Here is a 23,820-nt window from a genome sequence, read left to right as displayed (position 1 = left end):
ATAAATATTCCATTTTACTCAACCAATCCTTATACAGCATGAAATTGAGGTCCTTCCCTACTCTGGTCATGCTTTACCTTATCTTTCCAAAATTTTATGCTCAGAATCAATCCTAATATCTAGTTATGTTTTGTCCCAGGAACATGCAGGAGTATCATCAGTTATTTATTTCTGGAGAAATAATGTTGTGCTTGACATTACAAAGCTAGTATGTGGCAAAGGTGAGAGCTGAATTCAGGTCTTCCTGATTCCAAAATCAGCTCTCTATATCATGCTTCTTTGTCTTGATTATGGTGAAATAAGGATAACCATCTTATTTAACTTTCAATTTTTATTATCAGCTTATTCCATGTAATTCTTTGGAAATAATCTTCTGGTAATCAGTGAATGAAGAAAAGATGTAGAAAGAGGAAAAAAAACAGGATTAAACTATTTGCTATTCAAATAACATCCAAATGTACCAACCAAAGTAAAGCTATGTAGATAACAATAATTGAATAACATGGAAATATGATTGTCAGTAATATGATACACGTGAACTACAATAATCTGTTTCACTAATTCAGTGAAGATAAAAGAGAACTTTTAGTGATGGTTGCTATTTTGAGGCAGCATGTAAGGTGAGGAAATCTTTTTCGGAAAAAGTGATAGATTTGGTAATCCTGACTGAAACTGAAAATTAAGGAGTTTCTCATGTACTCCCATTGGGCATAGACTAAAAATCATTTTAGTCACAATCATCAGTATAAGTGCTAACATCTTATAGATGCCAGACTTAAGGTCATGTTCAAGTTAAAATCCCAGTAGTAAAAACAAATTAATAAGAACATTCATTAGGTTCCTGGTATACTTTTCACTGAACTTTAAGCATATTTATTTATTGTTATTATTAGTTTAAGGTCCTCTGCCTTTTAGCAATTAACTTCTCTTAGTGAATTATGATGTCTTAATAGTATTGTGGAAATTCATATTCACAAGGCACCTTAAATCAGTATTTTTATATACTGAAAATAAAAATGTGACCCAGAATGTTGTCAGTGACACAAAGTCATCCTCCACAATGTCATACTTTATTGGCTATATAATCTTATTGATGCAGTAACAAGATATTACTAAAATAAGAAAATATGTATAAAATGTTATATCTAATAATAATATTTTTATATATAATTTCAAATTAGACTTTACATATATTATCTCATTTGAGCCTCACAACAGCCTGTGAGGTACATGCTAAAAGCACTAGTTTCATTATTTTGCCAGTAGGAGGATGAGATTGAGAGAGGCTAAGTCACTATATTTATGTTCACATAAGTTTCATAGGAAGAACAAACTTGTCTTCTACCTGTCTCCAAGTTTAGAACTCATCCCATCCCATATTTTCTTTTTAAAAAAATTTTTTTATTAATTTTTATAATTATAACATTTTCTTTGACAGTACATATGCATAGGTAATTTTTTTTTTTTATAACATTATCCCTTTTAGTCCCTTCTGTTCCGAATTTTTCCCCTCCTTCCCTCCACCCCCTCCCCTAGATGGCAGGCATTCCCATACATATTAAATATCTTATAGTATATCCTAGGTACAATATATATGTGCAGAACAGAATGTTGTTGTTGTTTTTGTTGCAAAGGAAGGATTGTATTCACATCCCACATTTTCCAGAGCTTGAACTTATGGGCCCTTAAAGGTGGCCTCTTAAATACTTTATAAACAAAACACTAAATCACAAGTTTTTCAATGGCTCTTCCTCACTAAAGGCAATTGTTTATGATGGACTCAATAATCATAATCACACGTGTATATAAGACAGCAGTGAAAAAAAACATTATTGATTTAATTGATCATTGAAACAGGAAAGGTCTAAAGACTCATATGATGCTGTTGAAAACTGAAATATGGTATGCTTTTATCTTTATACCATAGACTGACTAGGATTTGACAGCTTTTCATATTCTTCTGCATAACGTTGATATTGATCACTGAGGAGAGGTTGATTGGCTTCATCTTTGTTTCTTCTGGCCCGGATAAAACAAGTGGTGACAACAAAGACGATTGCCACCAATATTAGAGCAGCCACTACTGTGATAGTAATGATCTCAGTAACACTGAAGGCCTGATCTACCAAGAAAGAAAATGGGAATAAATAAATGTCAATGACCAATATAAAGAAAATCTAGCAAAGTTAAAATTCTAAAAAACTCTGAGTATGTTCTGATATCTTTTCATATAGGATAGATAGTATATAATAACTTACAATCACCCATCCCCCAATAACATAAGGACACCAAAATATCAACTAAGAAAATTTAAGTTAAATAATTTAAAGGTAATAATTAATCCTTTTTTTTTTCCTAGAGTGAAAATGATCTATATCAGTTGAATTATCACAATTGAGTCATTTAATCTAAGCTTCACTTACTCATTTATAAAACATATATAATATCTGTAATACTACAAAGGTTGTGGAGATCAAATGAGATAATGTGTGTAGCATACTTTGAAAATTCTAAACTATTTTATAACCACTATTATCATTACCACTACTACCAGTACTACTATTAGTATTGTAACTGTTACTTACTTGGCCATTGAACTTCATAAGCATATCCCAGATTATCTGGAGCAGTAACAAACATTTCAGTATTGGTTACTGGAGGCCAAAATGGCACCATATTATATTGCCTATTGTGTCCAATAGGGGCATTCTCCAATGGAAATATTGATATATCTAAAAATGCCAAGAAAAATTGGTTGAGATATAATTAAATTGATATGAATAATATTAAATTTCCTCCTAAAGTAACTAAAATATTAGTGAGAACATTAAAATACCCTGTAGTATTTCAATGTAGATTAAAAAATCAAGGGAAATGTTTCATTAAAGAAAACTGAGAATAACATGAAAGAATAATGTGAAAGAATAATCTTACTATAACACTAAAATGTCACCCAAAAAGTGAAAAAAAGATTAAATTAGAAAAGAGTGAACATTTTCTATATAGATTAATATCAATTGTATTATTTTTAAACTCTGGAAAATAATTTGAATATAAATTTATTAAACTTCTTTTAAAACCAATAGAAAGATGTGGTTTTAGTTTTTAAAAGTACTATTTATCATTTAAATAAGAAAACAAATGTATCTACAGGAAAATATTTGTCCTAGACTGAATATTTAGTATTTGGCATTTTCAGCTTAACTTTTGAATGGTAAGCTGTCAATATCAATAACTAAACCTTTAAAAACAGAGATTTACAATGGAAACACTGATATATATTTTACTATACAAATAGTGTAAAAATAAAGAAACTCTGTGTGTGTGAGTGTATATACACTCTCTGTGTATATAAATGAAATCACTGAAACTTGCAGAAATCTACAAAAGAAAATAAATCATCCTCATTATAAACTCCACAGTTATTAATTTAACCATCATATCCTGCACTAGAAACTCCAAGTCTTTTTTAAATGTACAAAGAGTCTATATTCTATTATAGTTACAGGGAGTTTAGAACCAAATCGTAAAATCACCTCCTTTGTTGAGGGAGATTTTTTTCAACTTGAATTTAAAGGTCAACCTTTACAACCTGACACCCCTAATCTTCTCCACTCTAACTTTTCAGATTTATTTAATTCCATTGCCCTTCATTAATTCTATATTCTGGTCAATATGGAGTAACAGATTCTCAACAAACTAAAAATGCCAACTTCAATCTCCAGAAGTTTGCAGAGACTATCTCTTATTCCTGAAACACAAGCTTTTTACACTGAGATACCCTAACTTCCTTTAAGGTTCAGCTCAGCTGGTTTCTCCTTTTAGAAATCTTTTCAGATCCCTCATCCATATTCTGAAATTATTTTGTGTTTATTTATTTATATGTTGAATCATTTTTCAGTCATGTCTGACTCAGACGCTTATCTGTGTAAATGTTATTTTACCCTAGTAAAGTATAAACTCCTTGAAGGCAGGAACAGTCTCGTTGTTTTTGTTTTCCCTGGTCTAGCACAGGGTCCTGCACATGGGAGTTTAATACATATTCATTTGTTGATTTAAGTTGCCATATTTTAAATGAAAGATATTTTAAATCTGTTAAAACATATTACAAAACTGATGTTATATGCATGACCAGCAATTGTATTTTTTTTTGCCTTTTAAAGAGACATATTCTGTGTCATCTTGCAATTCAGTGATTGTTGAAGTGCATGTAATTGAATTATGTGTAGACGTTCATGTGGTTGTTGTTCAGTCGAGTCTGATTCTCCATGACCACATTTGGGATTTTCTTGGCAAAGATACTGGAGTAGTTTGCCATTTCCTTCTCTAGCTCATTTTACAGATGAGAAACTGAGGTAAACTTGATTAAATGACTTGTTCAGGGTCACACTACTAGTAAGTTTCTGAAGTTGGATTAGCACGCAGAAAGATGACTCTTCCTGATTCTAGGCTCAACACTCCATCTACTATGTCATCTAGCTGTCCTGGAGACATCCATAGTCAAAAACAAATTAAAGGGGATTAATAGAGAATATTTCTAATACTTTAATGGTTAGATTAAATTATTTATTTAGGTAATTGTTTTAATTCCTCATTTTTCCTTAACTAGTTTTTACATGTGTACCCTGAATACATTCATTTTTAGTTTTTCCTTTTTAAAATGAGCTCAAACTTCTGACCTTCCTTCCCCTCCTCTCTCCCTCTCTTAAATATTAAATATGTATCCTTCTGAAATATCCCTCCTTAAATATTAAATAAAACAAAAGAAATCATCTCTTATCCAGTCTGAAAGTATAATTACTACTCATTTCCCAGGCCTATCCTGACTGATAGCAGATTTTTGGCCTTCTCTACTTTTTGACTTATGCTATTTTGCTTTTCCTCAGACAATCTGGCCTTTTGTCCTTCACCCCATTCTTGGGGACTCACCTTCCCACATTTATGCCTAACACTCGATCAATTTTTGTTGTTGTTGTTATTCAATCATGGGTGCCTCTTTATGCTCCCTTTTTGGATTTTCTTTGCAAAGATACTAGAGTAGTTTGTCATTTCCTTCTCTAGCTTATTTTACAGAAGAAGAAATGGAGGTGAACAGGATTAAATAAGCCAGGGTCACACAACTAGTAAGTGTTTGAGGCCAGATTTGATGTAAGGTCTTTATGACTCTAAGCCCAACACTATATCCACTCACTATGTCACCAGCTGCTTATGTAGCTGGTTTTATGGTCCACTTTAATTCAGAACTCTTGGGCTCAAGCTCAGTTATCCCAGTAGCAGGAGAGACAATGACCATCTAATATCTATTTTCAGTAGAAAAATTTTCTTCTTTAAATCATTTCAAAGTAGCTTACTATATTTCCCCCCCAGGTATGTTTTCCTCTTCAGCAAAGTGGGGTTATGATTACTGGATTTTTAGGTAGAAGCCCTGGGTTCAAATTTTAGTATACCACTTTATGAGTTTGGACAAATCATTTAACCGTCCCCTCTATATGTGATGACATAGTATCCACTCATTTATTCACTCACTCATTCAACAAGCATTTCTACTATGAAATATGTGTGAAGATAAATATATTTTGTGGCTATAAATTACTATCTAAGTTAATATTCCTACAAATATTTTTATACAGGCCACATTCAGATAACTGGCATATTTAGGAAAATCCGTAAATTGTTTTTATTGATACTATACTTTGAATATTTTAACATATATGTTAATTATACTTTGAATTTAGAAGCAGCAAGGTGGTACATTTGAGAGAATACTATACTTGGACTCAAGAAGACCTGAGTTCAAAGTTCAAATTGAGCCTCAGATATCTATTAACTGTGTCACCCTGGGTAAGTCACTTAATCTTTTTCTTCCTCAGTTTCCTCATCTGTAAAATAAGGAATAATAAACTTTTAGACTTGTGAGAATAAAATGAGATGTTTATAAAACATTTTGTAAAATTTCAAGTCCTATGTAAATTTTAGTTATTGTTAATATGATTACATAGACTGCAATCATTTTTTGCCATTTTCATTTGTGCATTATATAAAAATAACCATTTTTTCAGGATAGACAGTCATGAGAGAAGAAAGGAAAGGGCTAATGAAAATTAATTTTGGTGTATTTATGTTGTGAATAGAAGCATAATAAAGTCAAAGGGAGCTTGTGTATCTTAATTAGGAACTGATAGAATCAGAAGAAAGCATAGCTTCTTCACCATACAGATGAGAACACTCTGGAAAGAAAGAATATTTCTAATCCTTGAACCATTTATGTTCTTTCAACCAATAGAATCAGTTTTTCTTAATTGGAAAGTCATTTAGGACTAGGAGATTAGAATGACAGTGAACTAGATTAACAGGAAATTTAAGATATTCTACTATGACAGATTTAAAAGTTATGTTATACTATAGGGGTAGGAAAATTAAGGCTTAACTTTGCAATCAAGTTTTCATTTGTGAGAAGCCAACATGTCATATAAAACAGCACAGTGCATTAGGATATTATCTAATTCTGTTGCAGTTTCTGAGGCCTCTGCCCAGGTTTGAATAGTCATTCTTCATATTCAGTTATAGCAAAATTGATTTCTTTTAGGGAGTTGGAGGGAAAAAAAAGACTAGAGGATATGGGGGTAATTTTTCATGGAAATCTTAGTTATCTTGGGTATAACCTATGTTGTCCTAGCATGCTTTGCAACAAGTGTCCAATTATATTAACTGTCCAGAACACATTTGATGCTTGTAATCTCTAAGTGGTTTTCAGTGTTGTGGAAATGACTGCAAATTATGGTGATTCCAACCTAATGTTAAAGGGCACTTTATGTGTGTTGAGTGCTTAGTTTAGTGATAATGACTCCATCAGAATGGTTCAGTTTGCTGAGCCTGCAAAAACCATAAACAAAAACATCTTACCAGGATTATATCTTCTCAGCCATTCATCAAAAACTGCATCAGTGAAAGTGTGTAGAAGGACAAAAATAGGATCATTGGGAGACAAATGGGTCTGTCCTCCTGTTCCATTCAGAAACAGATGAGCCAAATTATGAAGGCTTCGAACTGCAGGGTCATATCTCCCGGTAGGATCACTGTAACCTAGATGTAAGAAGTAAGGATGGATAGACCATTATAATTTTTAAAGTAGGAAGCAATTTTCTCCCAAAGCTCATCAGATTGCTTCATTTATATATGTAATTGGCTTTTTTCTTAGAAACCTCAGTTGATTGTCACTCTGCAAGGTATATGCTACTTTTACACTTAGATTAAGAAATTTTGAATGTATATTTGAGGCCTCTTTGCCAGTTTTGTTTCTCTTTTAGTTGATATTAGTAAGCATTAATCCACATACTTATTTTTTTAAATTATAGCTTTTTATTGACAGAACATATGCATAGGTAAATTTTTGCAACATTGTGCCTTGTACTCACTTCTGTTCCGATTTTTCCCTTCCCTCCTTCTACCTCCTCCCCAGATGGCATGCAGTCTTATACATGTTAAATATGTTAAAGTATATCCTAGATACAATATATGTGTGCAGATCGTACAGTTCTCTTGTTGCACAAGAAGAATTGAAATCCACATACTTAGAAAAGAATACTGAGGAATGTATTCTGCACACAGTGGAGCTACTGATTTAGTCTCATACACTAACTTTGAGAGACTATGTAGTATAGTAGAAAGAGCATTCAATTTGGAATCCAGGGACTTGTATATTAATCCTGACTTTTCTTCTCATTATCTTTCTGTGTTTGGGCAAGTAAGTTGTTTTACTAATCCCAGTCTCAGTTTCCTCATTTGTAAAATGAGGGAATTAGATAAGATCAGAAGTCAACAAACTACGGCCTGGTTATCAAATCTGGCCCTTTTCTTCCTGTCTTCTGTTTTCATATGGTCACATGAATGATGAATGGTTTTTATTAAAAAAGTTTCTAAAATGTTTTATATTTTTAAATCTATACATACATACTATATATATACATATAGATAGATAGACAGATAGACAGACAGACAGATAGATAGATAGATAGATAGATAGATAGATAGATAGATAGATAGATAGATAGATAGAGATTTGGGCCTTATCCTGCAGTGTGCTGATCCTCTGGATTAGATAATGCCCCAAAATCTCTTGTAGAGCTAAATTCTGGGATAATATGATTATTCATTAAATTGATTCCCAAATCTGTCACCTTAACTTGCTACTCACAAAGATGACCATGTGAAGGATTTGAGACTAGGCCAGAATAGAAAAAGGGAGGAGATTAATAGTAATGTGGCATATCCAAGATAAAAACAAACAAAAAACACCATTAAGAATATCAGACAAAATATTTAGAATACTCAAGACTAAAACAATAGATAGCTACTTTCCATATATGAAGAAATAAAGGAAGTGGAAAACTTCAAATTCAATTGAAAATTGCTGACACAATTCTGAGGGTTACTACCCAGTCTATCATATATACCCATCCGAATGCACCAGCTGTTATTTCAGCTTCCTACCTTATTCCTGATGAACGACTGTCAGCACATTTATATTTAGAAACCTACCTTATGGTGTGGGGAAGCTACGATTTCTCAGAGAAGCTACCCTGCCATCTCTGCACTAGTTCTAACCATCTGGAAATCTTAGTCTCAAAATGTTTATCAAATTTTGCTAATTGCCTCTGTATCCATGTTGTGTTTTTGATACAGAACTTTTCCAGGGATATGCCTCATTTAAGCCTGAATCACTGTGTGCCTTCTTCCTTCAGTGTTCTGAATCACCTTATTATAAGGGTTTATCCAGTTTTGTACAACTCAGTCAGTGAGTTAATTTGAATCTGATCATTTTTAATGGACTACTCATATCACACAAAATCCTGGGCTAATAATGTTGATTCCTTGCTATTAACAAGAAAGAATTTAAAAAAAATATTAACCTGACAAAGTCTTTTCCTTCTTTTGTTCCTTCCTTTATTCTTTTCTTTTTTTATTTTTGGTGATCATGTTGGGATGAAGGAGGAGGGTAAGGGAAATACACACACATATATTTTCCCTCTCATCACTAATGGAAATTTTAGAAGTCATCTTCACTAGCTTATTCTTTCCCACAGCAGTCTATCAAAATTATTTTTTTAATTGAATATCAGTAAGTAGTACTTTATTTTTTTTTCTGAAAAGAGTTAAGCTTATACTCAGTATATGCCCATTTCTGGCATGATATAGCTGTTATTCATTAATCTCTACCTAATTATTTTTGCCTAATTACTGAATAAATTAAACTAAAAAAAAATTGAAATCAGCCTAGATATGCAAAGAATGAAGGCTGGAAATCAAGCAAAAATGTGGAATTTTTATATCTTTGAATTGGTTCTCTGAATTCAATGGAAAATAGACTTTGCTCCTGCTTTGGAATCCTGTATTATAATCCGAGGCCTTGTCTTTTTAAGATTGTTAGATGAAATTTTACAGTGTAAAGTCAACAATTCAAAAATTCTTCCTGGGTAAAAAGTGATTAATTGATAAAAAGCCACAAGATTAAGGTGATTTTTGAAATTATTAAATCTGAACTAGAATATTTTATGTTAGTGTTAAAGAATTAGACTGTATTAAACCTGTGATGCCTAAACTTATTTTCTTTTTAAAAATTGGATAATCATATTTCACTATAATTTGTTTCTTTTATAACCCTATGTATTTCATGCTTTACATTTAAAAAAAAATGTTTTTCTGATAAGGGATTCATAGATTTCATCAGGGTTTGATGAACACAAAGAAGCTCCACTAAAGCCTCCTTCGAACTCCTTTGAAGCAGAAGGAATCCAAATTTCTCATTTTGTTTACTTGCCTTCCACTGTGTTTCGGAAACTATTTGTTGAATTGGAATAAAAGGGAGGAGTATCGAATAAACCAACTTCCAAGCACTGAGCGACATCCTGTGGTGCAGGGAGTCGTTGCACCATGGGCCTTGCTACATTTCCAGCAGGGTTTCTTCGAATAGGTCCTCCTTCTGTGCCTGAGAATCATGGAAAGAAAGGAAACATTTTACAGCTAGTCGTGGTTCTAAAAAATCACAAATGCACGGTACCGACAACAGAAGACAGCTTCCCTGAGGTAGAAGAGAAAAAAGTAGAGATATTAAGGGAAGAATGAACCATGAATAGAAAAGAGACATAAGATAAAATCCTTTTTTTCCCCTTAAAAAAGCAAACAAATAAGCCAGGCAGCAAGCAAGCAAACACATGTTCAGGCCTACCTCTGGAGAATGCATTAAAAGTAAACTATCACTTCTTCCCTATGAATATTTTGAAAAGAACATTGATTAGATAGTTGAGATTTTTAACTAAAGAAATTCGCACACCAATCATGGGCAGAATTATAGGAACTGAGTCAAAGTGAAGTAAAGAGAACCAGAAAAAGTAATAAACAATGACATCCTCTTTTTTTTTCTTCTCCTCCCCTTCCTCTTCTTCCTCATCATCATTAGACTTCCCTTCCCCACCCCCACCCCCCACCCCCCAAAAAACCAAAAAACCAAAAAAAACAACCCACAGAAATATGAAGAGTTAATTTCCAAACCTTTTTTTTTTTTTTTTTTTTTTTTTTTTTGGTAGAAATGGGAGAATGTGGATATGGAACATTTTATGGAACCTTATATTAAACTTTTTTATTGAAAAATTGGTTTATTTTGCTAAACTTTTTTCCCTTTCTATTTTGGTTTTTATTTTCAGGGATGGGTCCCTGGGAGAGGGAGAATATGCAAGTGATGTGAAAACCAAAGGTATCAATATAAATTTATTTTAATTATATAATTTAAAATTGCTAAATAAATACAACCTCATCTCAAATCCAGGCTTTACTTGACATATTTAAAATAGATTCTCTTGAAAGACAGCCTTCTTATGATTGAAAGAATACTTGATGTGGAATAAAGAGATTTTAATATGTCAGCAAATGAGCATCTGATCATAATTTTTGAGAAAGAAAGGACTTCAGAGGCATGAGGCTAAGGCCTAAAAAAGGGAAAATACTCAGTCACCTAGTTATTAAGTGGAAGAAGCAGGATCAGAGCTGAGGCTCTTTGACTATAACAGAATTAGCAGAATTTTTTCCATTGAACTATGTCACTAAGTTTTTCAACTTCTCAATTGTTCTCAATGAAAAATGAAAATAAACATCCTTTAGTTACTTGCCTCACTACACTGTTGTAAAGAAAGTTCTTTTTAAACCTGAAAGTGATATAAAATGTGATTTATTCTATTTCTTTCAGAATAGCTATCTCTAGATTATTAAATATTATCCCAAGCATCTACAAAGATGTAACTCATTATGTGAAGTAGGGAATTTAAGCAAAAAAGAACCAAGACTTGGCTTAAAAGAAAATAATACAACTTTACATAGGTGAGTGACAATGATTTAGTGAATAAATGGCCAGATGTGGAATTTGGAAGAATCTGATTTCAAATCCCCTAGATTTTGGATTAGCTGGGTGACTATGAGCAAATCATTTAAACATTCATAGTCTCAGACATTCAATTGTCTCAAAGACAATATTACAAAAGACTTGTTAATCTCCCTGTTTAAAAGAAGTTCCACATCTGAGTACTCCTTAGAGTGAAAGAGAGAAGGGGGAGGAGAGAGGGAGAAAGAGGGAGAGGGAGAGATGGAAGAAGAGGGAGAGGGAGAGATGGAAGAAGAGGGAGAGGGAAAAGAGGAAAGAGGGGAGGCAGATAGAGACAGACAATGACAGAAAGACAGAGAAAAGGAGAAACAGAGGAAAAGATTGAGAGAGAAAGATTGAGAAAAAGGGTAAGAAATGGAGAGGTAAAGAGAAGGGGGAGGGAAGGAGACAGCTAGACTGAAGCAGAGAGAGAACATGCCATAATTCATAATAGCTTTTCCCTCGAGGAAGCATACTATTTTAACTAAGGGTTATGGCCTTATAAATTATGACTAACCATTTTAGCAAATACTTTTGAATGGTTTGATTATTTTTTCCCCTCTAGAATCACCTTTAGCTCATTACCTATAATCCAACATTATAAAATACTTTCCCATAGATTTTTTTCAGTTTCTTTTTTTTTTTTTTGCTTCTATGAAGTATAGGTGACTATTTTATTTTTTGATTCCTGAATTTCTTTTCCTTCCATTACTTTATGTCAAAGTAAAAAAAAAAAAAAAAAAAAACAGCATGAAGATTCTTAAAAAATACATTGCCACTGATGTTAACGAGTTTGGTTTGATTTACTAGACTGGTAAAATTAGTTTATTTTTTAAAAAGGGCATCATTGAAAGTTCAACCACTATAATTATTCTTTATTTAAAAAAAAAGTTTCAAAAACACTGCTTTGTTGTTTAGGAGTTTGGGTAGTATTGTTATCTGCTTGTCTGCTTCTTCCTCTTCATTTCTCTCTTCCTCTCTCTAATTTATGTACCTATTTGCCTTTCAGGAAAACCTTAGCAAGGCTCTGCTTATGTATTGCTTATATAGAGTTTTTCTTTTTCCAAATCCTTTGATTTTCCCCCTGAATACTTGTACCTTGCAAATTATGAGCAGAACCTTATAATAAGATAACAATGCAATAAGAAAGAACACAGAATAAGGAGTGCACACACGCGTACACACACACAAAAGAGTTCTGTATTTGTCTTCAGCATTTACTAATCATGTAACTTGGAAAAGTTACTTAAACTTTTTCAAATCTTCAGTTGTGGCTGTGAATTGTTGTGACATGACTGTGGAAATTGTAAAATACTAGACAAAAAAAATAGATATATTTCAGTTACTATTGACTTACATGAAAAAAGAGGGTTCAAGTATTGAATGAAGTTCAATTCCTTCTTTCTTTGTTTGTTTCTGTCTTTGTTTCCTTCCTATCTCCCCTTCCTTCCTTCCTTCCTTGCTTCCTTCCTTCCTTCCTTCCTTCCTTCTTTCTTTGCTTCTTTCTTTTTTCCCTTTATGCCTTCTTTCTTTACCTCCCTCTCATATTTTCTTCTCTCCTTCTTTCCCTACTTACATCCTTTCTTTTTTTTCTCTAATTTTACTCATCATCTTATGCTATTTTCAGTATGATATTATCATGATTATAAGAGGCACTATGGGAGTCTCCAAACAAAATCACAATTATATAGAGATATATAAAAAAGTAATGGAGCTTAATGGACCCTTGAGAAACCTTCTGTTCCAGTCTCTTGTTTTGAGACAGGGCCATTCCAAGCCAACTCCCCATATGAGAATACAGTATATTCTTTCTTTTTAAACAATATAAAACAAATACAGAAGTTGATTTCACATATTACTACTCTAGTGGTACTATGCCCAGATGATAAAATCCTAAGCCCTGGGTCAAAAAAGTACTGAGTTCAAATCCAACTTCAGGTACTTTCTAGATGTATAATCCTTTCCAAGTAACTTAATATCAATTTCCTCATCTGTAAAGTGGAGGCAGAAATAGTACCTATCTCCTAAGGTTATTGTGAGGATCAAATGAAGTTATATTTTAGCACCATTTCTGGCATATGTAAATATGCTATGTAAATGTAATTTCTTTATGTCTGTTCAAAGTGAGATATCCTTTTAGCTAGAAAATTCTCACTTTTATTTATTCTTAATTTCTTTATTTACATTTGAATTCCTTACTTTCTAAATGAAGTGGGAATAGTTACTTCCATTTTCTGAACTTAGTCTTTTCATCTGTAAGATGATGGAGGAGATTAGGGTAGATGATATTTAAAACCTCTTCAAGACCTATATTTTTGAATTCTATGTCTCCAAAAGGAAGAGTCCTATGTGATATTTAATTTATGTTTCAGCTCTGAAATCATGTGACTAAAGAAAGTAGCTGCTAGTTATTAAAACTCCTAATGCTCCAAAATTAAATAAATGTAGTTTTTTTTTTCCATGCATCAAAAGTTCTAGCACCTACTCTGTACATAATAGTGGAATCCTAGCTCTTTAAAGTATTGATAGACATAATATCACTTCTTTCCACGTTATTTGTTTTCTGTCTTTGTCTGTTAAAGGATATAGAGTCCTTTATTGAAATTGGAACTTACTGTTACAAATGGTTCCCAGGGTATCATAATCTTCCACAGATTCACACAAAACTCGCCATTGGGAAAAGACAGAATTCGGACTTATCAGAGAAAAATCAAAGTTACTTCTTGAACCCATCAAGTCATCTGTGCAGATATCACACGTGTTTTTTCCAGTAGCAAAGTTCCAATATGGAAGGGCAAAATTGGGGTCCTGTAGCATCTCCTAAATCATAGAAAAGTTATTAGTGATTTGTAATAAAATATTTTGGAGGTCAAATTTTCCTTTCTGCTAAAGTCCCTCTCAGATAGAAATTTAGATAACTAGCTCTCTGTTTACTTGGTTTTGAATAATCTATTGGTAATGCCTGGGCAGGACCAACATATGTAAATGAACCTTTATACAAATAAAGAGTACCTAGGGAAAACAAAGCTCATTATATAATATGGTATGTGATAAATTATTTGAAAGTTTCTTTAAATGTATAAAATATTTAGTCTGCAAAATTTACTTTGCTTTTAGCAGCAATTGTCAACGACATCTTTTTTTGACTAGAAGTTTATACTTCCTTCTATTTACTCTATCAATGAAGTAAAAGGCCTACAAGCATCTGTCTGAAGCAGATGTGGAAGACTAACAAGATAGGAATAAAAGATGCAATCAAAACCCACCTAATGGTGTTAATTGGTTGCTTGAAAACATAGCTTTAGGCAAAACAGTATTCAACAGTTAAGTGAAATAGCAACTCTTCAGTCAATAACTCTTCACTCAGTAAAATGTGCTAAATAGCTACTAGGTGCAGAGCACTGTGTTTTCAGAGGGAGATAGAAAGTTTATAAAACACATAGTCCATACCCTTTCAGGGAGCTTACAGTCTCAGGGATAAGACTGAAACACAGACCACTATAGTATACAATATTGTAGGATAAATATTTTAGAGAGTTACAAAGCCAAGTGCTATGTGAAGGCTAAGACAGTTCTACTGGGGTAATGAAGGATGGTTTTCTGGAGAAAATAGTGCTTTAGTCCACTTTACAAGGAGTTAGGAATTCACAGTTTAAAAAGAGGAGGGAAGAGGACATTGCAAGCACAGGGAACAAGGAGAACTGAATGAAGGTAATACAAAAGAAGAGTAATATATTCAGTACACTAGTTTGCTATGTGCCATCTAGAAATTTGAGATGAAGCTGGAAAAATAGGATGTTGTCAGATTATGGAAAGCTTTGAATTGTGGACAAAGAAATTTAAAATTTACTCTTTAGTCAATGAAGATCTTTTGAATCACAAATGAAAATTATTTTTTAATCATAAGCTACATTATCAGCTTTATGTGTAAGAAAGATTCTGGTATTATTAAGAATAATAGAATGGATTAATAGGAGAACAGAGTGGAGAAGAAAGCACTGTAAAGAGTTTTGATTTATGACCCAAGAGAGTGGTAACAAAGGCTAACATAGGATAACATAGGATAACAAAGGTAACATAGGATAAAAGCAGTGGAGTAAGAGGAGATAGATGTGACAAGTGATGTTGAGATAGAATCAGTTGCCTGGATAGAAATAATCATGAAAATAAGAGGCATCAAAGATAATCCTAAGATTACAAACAATGTTATAAATGAAAACTTTTTCCTCATAGTCAGAATTAGGACTCTAGCAGTTAATATAAATCTTTTCAGAGACCCGAGACTATAATAAGATCAGATTGGATGAGGGAGGATTAAAACCCTTACAAATTGGATGCATTGAGACCTGACATAGTAAGTTATCTAAAGGGTTTTTGAGAATTTTCAGTTGGTTTTTAATTTAACACAGGAGTACATAACGGATAGTATAACAGGTAAGAAACAAAGAAGTCAGTGATATCAGTGACATCTTAGGAAAAGGTTGGGAAGAGTGAAAACTTTTATTTCTCAGGACTTCTTAATCTCTTAACTTCTAGTTTAAGATCTATCTAGATATGACAACTCTCAAATTAATTAGGACATGGCTTCTCAAATAAACAGATCTATAGAGAGAGCTATTGTTTTCAGTTTGGGAAGACACAATTAATCATCCCAAAGGGAAAGAGTAATAAAAAAAAAAAAAAGCACTGAGCTCAGTGCATTTGAGAAAGGGAAGGTCAAGGTCATTCATTAGAGTTGGAGCTGGTGTTTGGATTTCACAACTGGCATTTAGTATCTATAAAATACAGATTTGATCATGTCACTATCATGTGAAAAATGTTTCAGTTGACTTTTAGTATACATAGTCTTTTCTCAGTCCCCATTTTATTGTTCTACTCTCTTCATTCTTTATTTCTGCTAGGATAAAATATAAACTCTTCAGCCTGATATTAAAATTCATTCTACAATCTGACACTCACCAACCTTCCCAAACTGGCTTCCTCTTATGGATTCTACATTCCAGTCAAACTGAAATACTGTTTTCCATGAACTTTTCATTGCCAGACCAACAAAGGTTGTCCTCCATGCTGAAATGTACATTCTACTCACTTGCATTTGTGAGACTACCTTGCTATCTTCAAAGAATAATGTAGGTACTATAAAACCTTTCCTCATCCTCTAGTTTTTAGTATTTTCTTAAATGATCTTGTTTTAATTGATTGGTATGTATGTTTTATAGTTTGTCTCTGAAAGCATCCAGAAGACAGTGTCAAATTTTTGTTTTTGTATTCTATTTGTCTAGCACTCTACCTTGAATATTGTAGATGCTTTATATTAAGCCAAACGACAACAAAAAGCATTGCAGAATTCTGTAATTAACAGAATTCTGATCAACTAACTTGAGATGCTATATGACATCTTTGTACTGACTAGGATTGTTCCTCAATTCAGTTCAAATATTTGACAAGCATTTATTGGTTAGCTACTTAATAGGTAAGATGGTATAATTTCTGTGTCACTTAACAACCCAAATAAAGAATAAAGACCCAAACTGGGTACTAGAAATAAATCTTGATAGTTTTGGGGACTTCTTAAAGGATATTTTAATAGAGGTGTTAGTAAAGGCTTAGTTATATGTTTAACGATTACATTGATAAGGAAATTTTATATACCTCTGTAGTATATATACTCAAATTTGTAGTAAGAATTTGGTTAATTTCTATCTGTTTTCCTTTGCTTTGTAATCTGGTTTTTCTTAGTACCATCCTCATTTTAAAATATGTTCACCGAAAGAATTCCATGTAATATAATTATTTACTTTACTTAGGAATTCTAATAAGACTTTTTTGTTCTTTGGAAAACTGCAGTTAGTCTCTTGTTTTTTTAAGTCTAAGTGTTGTTTTTATTTTCCATTTCTTGCTTTTCTTTTTCTCAATGAATTACTTCTGATTGGCATATTAAGTCATATTCTAAAAAAACATTTCTGATGTTTTCTGAAAAAAAAATGGACAATCAGAAAATATATTTTCCTGATTTTTGTCTACTGTAGAACTTTCTCACTTTGAAACAATTATGTTTGCTCTCAAAATTAGTAACAACCTTTTAAAATAATCATCAAGAGTACATTTGTGGCTTGGTTATTAACATTCTGAAGTGCTAGCTTCTTCATGTGGCATTTCCACAACATAGCATGTCAGAATTTAATTGACCAGATTTGCAGGGCAGTTGGCTTTCTAGAAAGCTAGTCAGGGTGGTTGGAGTTTACATAGGCAAAATTGAAGCTTTTACATATTTTCCAGATGCCCTTTCATTATGATGTACCCAGGAGAAAATAACTTGAGGGCACAGGGATGTGCACCCAATTATAGATGACAGATTTATCTACTCATAATACTCTAAATGTCTTACTTGTAATCAGAGCTATAAAATATGAAGCCCAAAGTATCAGCTGAGATCATTTAATCATCCTGGAACTACACAGAGAATATTTCATGGAACTATCTTTAGCTCTGTGATTTAATGAATTGGATAGCCCCTCTTCAATCATTCCTTTTTTGAGTGCAAGCAAAACAATGAAGAGAAATTGTCACACCTGTTTTAAAAATTATTAAATCAGATTCTGAAAATGCTTTCAAAATAGTTTTAAGATATAAAGGATTTTATAATGTCTTTTGTTATACAAAGCAGCTTTCACTGTTTCAACAATGTGTACTTGGTGCTTTCCTTAGTTCACCTCTGCTATTTTTCTAATTGATTTTAAGCTTTCTAGCACTTGTCACAAGTGATAGTACAGTATGAACAGCACAAGGACCCTCACTTCAGTAACAGATTTAAAGTATTTTTATCCTTTCCTCAATAGCAATCAGAAAATTACTTTGCCTAAGCTAGAGGATATTGGATAGACAGACATGTTAAGGTTTTTCCACATAGAGAAAAAGCACTTCAATGAATAATGAGATCAGAACACTAACATTTCTCCCAAATTTCCACTTTAGATTCAGATAGGAAGAGGTTTGGAAATGTGAATGCAGGTGAAAATAACTCTGTGTAAAAAAAAAAAAAATTGATACCTGTGCCAAGTAAAAGGAGCTGTTCCATAGCACAATAATATTATCTAGCATATTTACGTTTTCTAGAGCAGTTAGGTGGTCAGTGGACAGAATGCTTGGCTGGGAATCAGGAGGACTCATATTTGTGAGTTCAAATCTGGGCCCAGAAACTTGCTAGCTATATGACTCTGGGAAAGTCACTTAGCTCTGTTTGCCTCAGTTTCCTCATCTATAAAATGAGCTGGAGAAAAAAATGGTAAGATACTCTAGAATTTTTGCTAAAAAAAAACTCCAAAGGCATCACAAGGAATTCATCACAACTGAATATCAATAATTGCTTTTTGGCTAGATAATTGGGGTTAAGTGATTTGTCCAGTCTAGTAAGTGGATCAGGTCAGGTCTCCCTTTCCACTTTACCAAATACATTGATAAATAATGGGGACCCATGAAAACTGAGAGCTATTACATCATAGTTCTGGAGGATAATCCACACACTTTAAAAAGGAGAAAAAAGAGTCTGAAGGGGATAGTCTTTTAGTGACCATTATACAAGTTGAAAATGGGTCAGTAAGTAAAAAGTCATTAATTTAAAGGTTGTCATAATTTTATAAAGTTTGAATTCACTCTTCTAAGAGGTTCCTATGACAATGAATGATATTTCTTCCTCTATGACAGTCTGTGAAGCATAAAGCCCCATTTAAGGGGCTAGAATGAACAACCAGTTAAAGTCAAGTTTAGGATGAAAGATGGGAATTTCTATTTCTCAGACTTGTACTTAGCATCTAGAATTGCACTGGTTTTTCAGAAGCAATTTGCTTTCAAGCAAAGTTTCTTAAAAGTTAAGTCTTTAGCATTTATCCCCATGCTCACCTGTATGTCTTTCTCCAATTGCAGTAGGTGGTACCTATGCCAGGTGAGAAATGCTGGGCCTTCATGTGAAAAATCCACAGCCCCAAAGCTCTCTTGCCCTTCCCCAAGGAAAGTCTTTTTGACTGAGTAATAGTGGGACCACACAAAATAGTTATAAATGGAAATATTTTCAAACTGTGGTGTATTGCCATCTCTCCCCAGTAGTTCTTCTGATCTCCGAGTGGCTATGACCAAATGGGGATGAGTAGTGGTCTTTGCCATGTTGAGGGCACGGATGAAGTAATCTTTTTCTTCTTTACTCAGGTCTAGAAGGTTTCTCCTAACTTGAAAGATAAGAAGTAAGTATTAATTCATACTAGAAGACAATATATATTATAGAGAAATATGTCTTTGAAGACTGGTATTCAAATAAACTTTTCAGTAGCTTAGCTATGATGTGAAAGTAGAATTCCTAGAAATAAATTTGTTTGACCTCCTCATTTCATGCATAAGGAAATGGAAACCAGAAGAGGAGAATTGATTTTCCAGAATAATAAAGGGATAAGACAGCATATGTAGGATTTGACCCCATATTCTCTGACACTAAATCTAGTGCTCTTAATTCAATAATGGGTAATTTTACATCAAAGACTCCCAGTTGTCCTTTTTCCATAGTAATCTCTGTTTTCTCTTATTTTGAAGGAGCTATAAGGTTAGGGTTATGGAAAGAAATAAGCATTTATATGTACCACCTATGTGCCAGATATTGTGCTAAATGCTTTACATGGAATGAATTGAAATGAAGTGGTGACCTGTTTATCTTTGGGGCAAGTTTATTGATAGCAACTCCCACTACCCTACCCAAAGCCCCATATACAGGAGAGAATTCAGAATCTTAAAGTCCTATAAGAGAATCAGATGTGCATAAATGAATGTGTGCATAGATATAGTCAGCATTCTTTACATACTACAGAAGAGTATTATTTGAAGCTGAAAACTCCATTGAATCTATTGTAACATAAAAAGTCAAATAGTTTCAGTAAGTTTGAATTACTCTTTCTAATGGATAATGATGTATGATAAAAAAATCAGCTGAAAGGATATTTGTATGTGAAATAGGGAAGGGAGCCTCTGTATTTGAAGAGTTTTGACTGACATTCAATTACTAAATTAAAGTACAGGTACTCAGTAAATAGTGGAAAGAGCACTGGAGTTGGTGTCAAGGATATCTGGTTTTGAATTCCCACTCTGATAGTTACTGATTAACTGATTCAACCTGAAGAAGTCATTTTATTTCTCTCAACTTAGTGTTTCTTCACTTACAAAACAGGAATAACAACATTTTCCATATTCATCTCACTGGATAGTTGTGAATAAAATCCCTGGGAAAACTATATAGAAATGGAATCATTATAAATTTAAATTCTAACTCTAAAAAATCCATTAGTTGGTAAATCTCTTTGTAATTGGATAACTGTTGGTCAGGATGTTTTAAGATTGTGAAGTTGAATAGCATACCTATCATTCTGGGAAATAGATCTTAAAGGCATCCTTATTGTTGCCATATATCCTTGTTTTACCATGGTGCTGTAGCAACAGTGCGGGGTTTCTTAGGAGAGGAGGGAAATCATTTATTCTTGGTTGGGCCATGGACTTGCCTTGAAATGGTAATTAGATACAATGTTTAAAAGGAAACTCTCTTTTGAAACAGAGTCCTCATGAGGCCCCAGCCTGTCATTATGGTTGGTTCTATGAAGAAAGGGGCATAAGTATTCTGATTATCTACTATTCATACAAAGTAGTTAGAGGGAATGAATGTGAACAATGTTTTACATTTCTCTACTCCATTCTCTTTTTTTAAAAATTTTTAATATTAACTACCATGAGATGTGGTGAACTATTAAACATTATATTGATTCATATTCTGTTAGAAATATCAAAATAATTCCATTGTTGCTATAATAATTTCATTTAATTCAATGCTTGAAGAACTTTAGAGTCATGTAATACAAGTCTCTCATTTACAAATAAAACTGAGGACCAATATATTGAAGTAAATACTTAAAGACCATTTACATGATAAGGGATTCTGCCTTAGGCTCATGAACTCCAAATTTAATGTTTCCCCTCAAACCATGGTGATGTTATACATTTTTCATCTTGTTCCTTCTAATTTCATTTATTTTTTCACCATTTACTCCAATATTATTATTGTCATTGTTTTTTGGAGTCACTGGGTTTGAATCTTTGCTATTCTTCTTACTCCCAGTGTGACATTAGGCAAATCACTTAATGTCAAGAGGACTCAGATCACTTATTTATAAAATGAAAGAATTGTATTAGATAACTTTTAAGGTCCTTTCTAATTTTATATTCCTATTCCTGTGCTAATTTTTCTTGACCACTCCCCCATTCTCTTATATGAGTCTGCTTATTCCTATTAAATGTTCTCCTTTTTTAAAAAGAATTTACTTCTAGTGTTGTGTAGCATTTTTGTTTAACATTTTCCAACTTAATACTCTTTCCCCTTTGTACAACTATTGCCTCAGTAATCATATAGTGTTCTTAACCTATTTCATTGTAATTACCTGTAAGGACTCTTTCGTCACAGGCTGATCCTCTCCATCCAGGTTTGCAAGTCCCACAGTTGTAGCCTGAGAAATTACCATTGCAGTGGCAGGTCCTATTGAAGAACCTCATGGGCCAAGCTTCCCGATCATCTCTGCCATCATGTGGGTACTGGGGCCCATGGGGCCGGGTATCAGCAGTAACTGCATCACACCTGCCCCGTCCAGTTGATGAGCCACAGCTGTCTGTCCCAGGCTCTGGTCCTGGATTCAGGTCTGGACAACATTCACCACTTCTCAATGCATCCAGGGTAGCACATTGCCTTGGGAACTGTGCATAACTCTGGTGAAGGAGCAGCACTGGCCAAAGCAGCCAAAAGAGATGTCCTCTAATTGTCATTGTCTAGGCAAGAAACTAGAAAATTCTGGAGAAGAAAGTCCTTTATGAATGCAACCCCAAAACTCTTACCTTGTTTTCTCCTCTGATGAAACTTAAATACCTGAATAAAATCAAGCTAAGAAAAAGAGAGAGGCGGGGAGTAAAATATAATAATATACAATTAAACCAGGTATCTAAGATAATAGTCATTACCCATTCCACCATCAAAATGCCTCTCTACATTTTCCTCCATAAAATAAAAAGGAGATAGAGTGTACCATTTCAGTTTAATCATCTTAATAATCTACCATGAGGAATTTTAGTTTGCATAATTCCTATAGCAACTATTCCTCTTTTATTCACTGAAATTTCAATATTCTTTTTTCCAACAAAAATTAATATGGTTTTTATCTAGGCCATTTATCAAAGGAGCTCATTATCAATTTACCACTATTAATTAAGCCAAACCATGGAATTATGAAAAGTGCTGAAAGCAGATTTCAGTTGAATTATTTTTTCATGCTTAAAAGCCATATATTTTCAATAGCATTTGGTTCCTTTCCACCCAGCTCTGACATGAATTGCTTCTTCCCTTACCTTGTCTCAGGTCCTTCTTTGTTCAGTGTCTCCTGCACCTTTAAGTTGTTCTTTCATTGATATAACAGCTATTAATTTGTTTTGTCTTTCTGACTGCTTACTAATCTCCCAAGTGTTAACCAAGCTTTGGGTTGGGCTGGCTTTCTTCCGCACCAGCCTTTGCTAATCCCCTTTTTGCTTCAGTGAGTTTTTTTGGTCCTTAAGTAAGTATTTGGCCAGCACATGATTTCTTCTATGCTGATCTCCTTGTGATGCTTAGGGGTATAAAGAAAGGTCAGAAGCTTGTAATTGAAATAAAACAAGTCAGAGAAACTGAGGGGGCTTTTGTTTTGGGTAGATTTCTTTCCATGACAGCATTCATTTTTAGATATGGCAAATAAAACTAATGACCTTTTCCTCATTATCAGATGAGAAAATTTGCTAGGGGCAGGAGGTAACAAAGGCAAAGTTTATCTACTAATCACACTAGACAATCACATTTGTCCATTCTCTGGGCCTGAGCACATGCTCCTCTAGTGATGACTAGAGGGAGGGATTGTGGTTTGTAGCATCAATAGACTTGCATGATGCCTGTGATTTTTCCATAAGTCTGATTAGGATAAGTGGCCCCAGTTCTAAGATTAAGGGTTATCACCACATATTTCCTCAAAATGGAACAATTCTACTTTGAATAACAGTAAGAAAAAGCACTGACTTTGGATCCATAGATCCAGCTCTGTTGCTTGTAGTTCATGTCCATGGGCCAGTCATTTAACTTAGTAGGGCTCAATTTCTTCATCTGAAAAATAGGGATAATAACAGTATCTATTTCATAAGAGTATAGTGAGAATCAAATGATATAACACATGTAAATTAAATATGACATAAATGCTAGTCATTGTTATTATATGTTTGAAGTTTAATTTTAACCACAAGGACAGTTGTTTATTTATCATAGCACATTAATGCTCACCACATATAGAGTGATATATTTTAGAAAATTAAAAAAA

At 33.3% G+C, this 23,820-nt stretch overlaps 1 protein-coding gene across 2 annotated transcripts; it reads right to left on the bottom strand.

Moving 5' to 3' along the window:
• Window positions 1–313: 313 nt before the first annotated feature.
• On the bottom strand, window positions 314–22,992 carry TYRP1 (tyrosinase related protein 1). Of its 2 annotated transcripts, none has more exons than XM_074282900.1 (8): window positions 22,832–22,992; window positions 21,877–22,370; window positions 19,310–19,632; window positions 14,026–14,230; window positions 9,818–9,985; window positions 6,904–7,083; window positions 2,586–2,732; window positions 314–2,122 (listed from the first exon to the last, which is right to left on the bottom strand). In XM_074282900.1, the coding sequence occupies exons 2-8, from the start codon at window positions 22,253–22,255 to the stop codon at window positions 1,917–1,919; spliced, it is 1,608 nt and encodes a 535-aa protein (XP_074139001.1). In that variant the 5' UTR covers window positions 22,256–22,370; window positions 22,832–22,992; the 3' UTR covers window positions 314–1,916. The 2 variants fall into 2 exon arrangements, with proteins under 2 accessions (XP_074139001.1, XP_074139003.1); XM_074282902.1 differs by having other exon boundaries at window positions 21,877–22,280.
• Window positions 22,993–23,820: the final 828 nt, after the last annotated feature.

This window comes from Sminthopsis crassicaudata, chromosome 1, assembly GCF_048593235.1.
Source record: "Sminthopsis crassicaudata isolate SCR6 chromosome 1, ASM4859323v1, whole genome shotgun sequence".
Taxonomy (NCBI): domain Eukaryota; kingdom Metazoa; phylum Chordata; class Mammalia; order Dasyuromorphia; family Dasyuridae; genus Sminthopsis; species Sminthopsis crassicaudata.
This window is presented reverse-complemented; position numbering and strand designations above follow the sequence as displayed.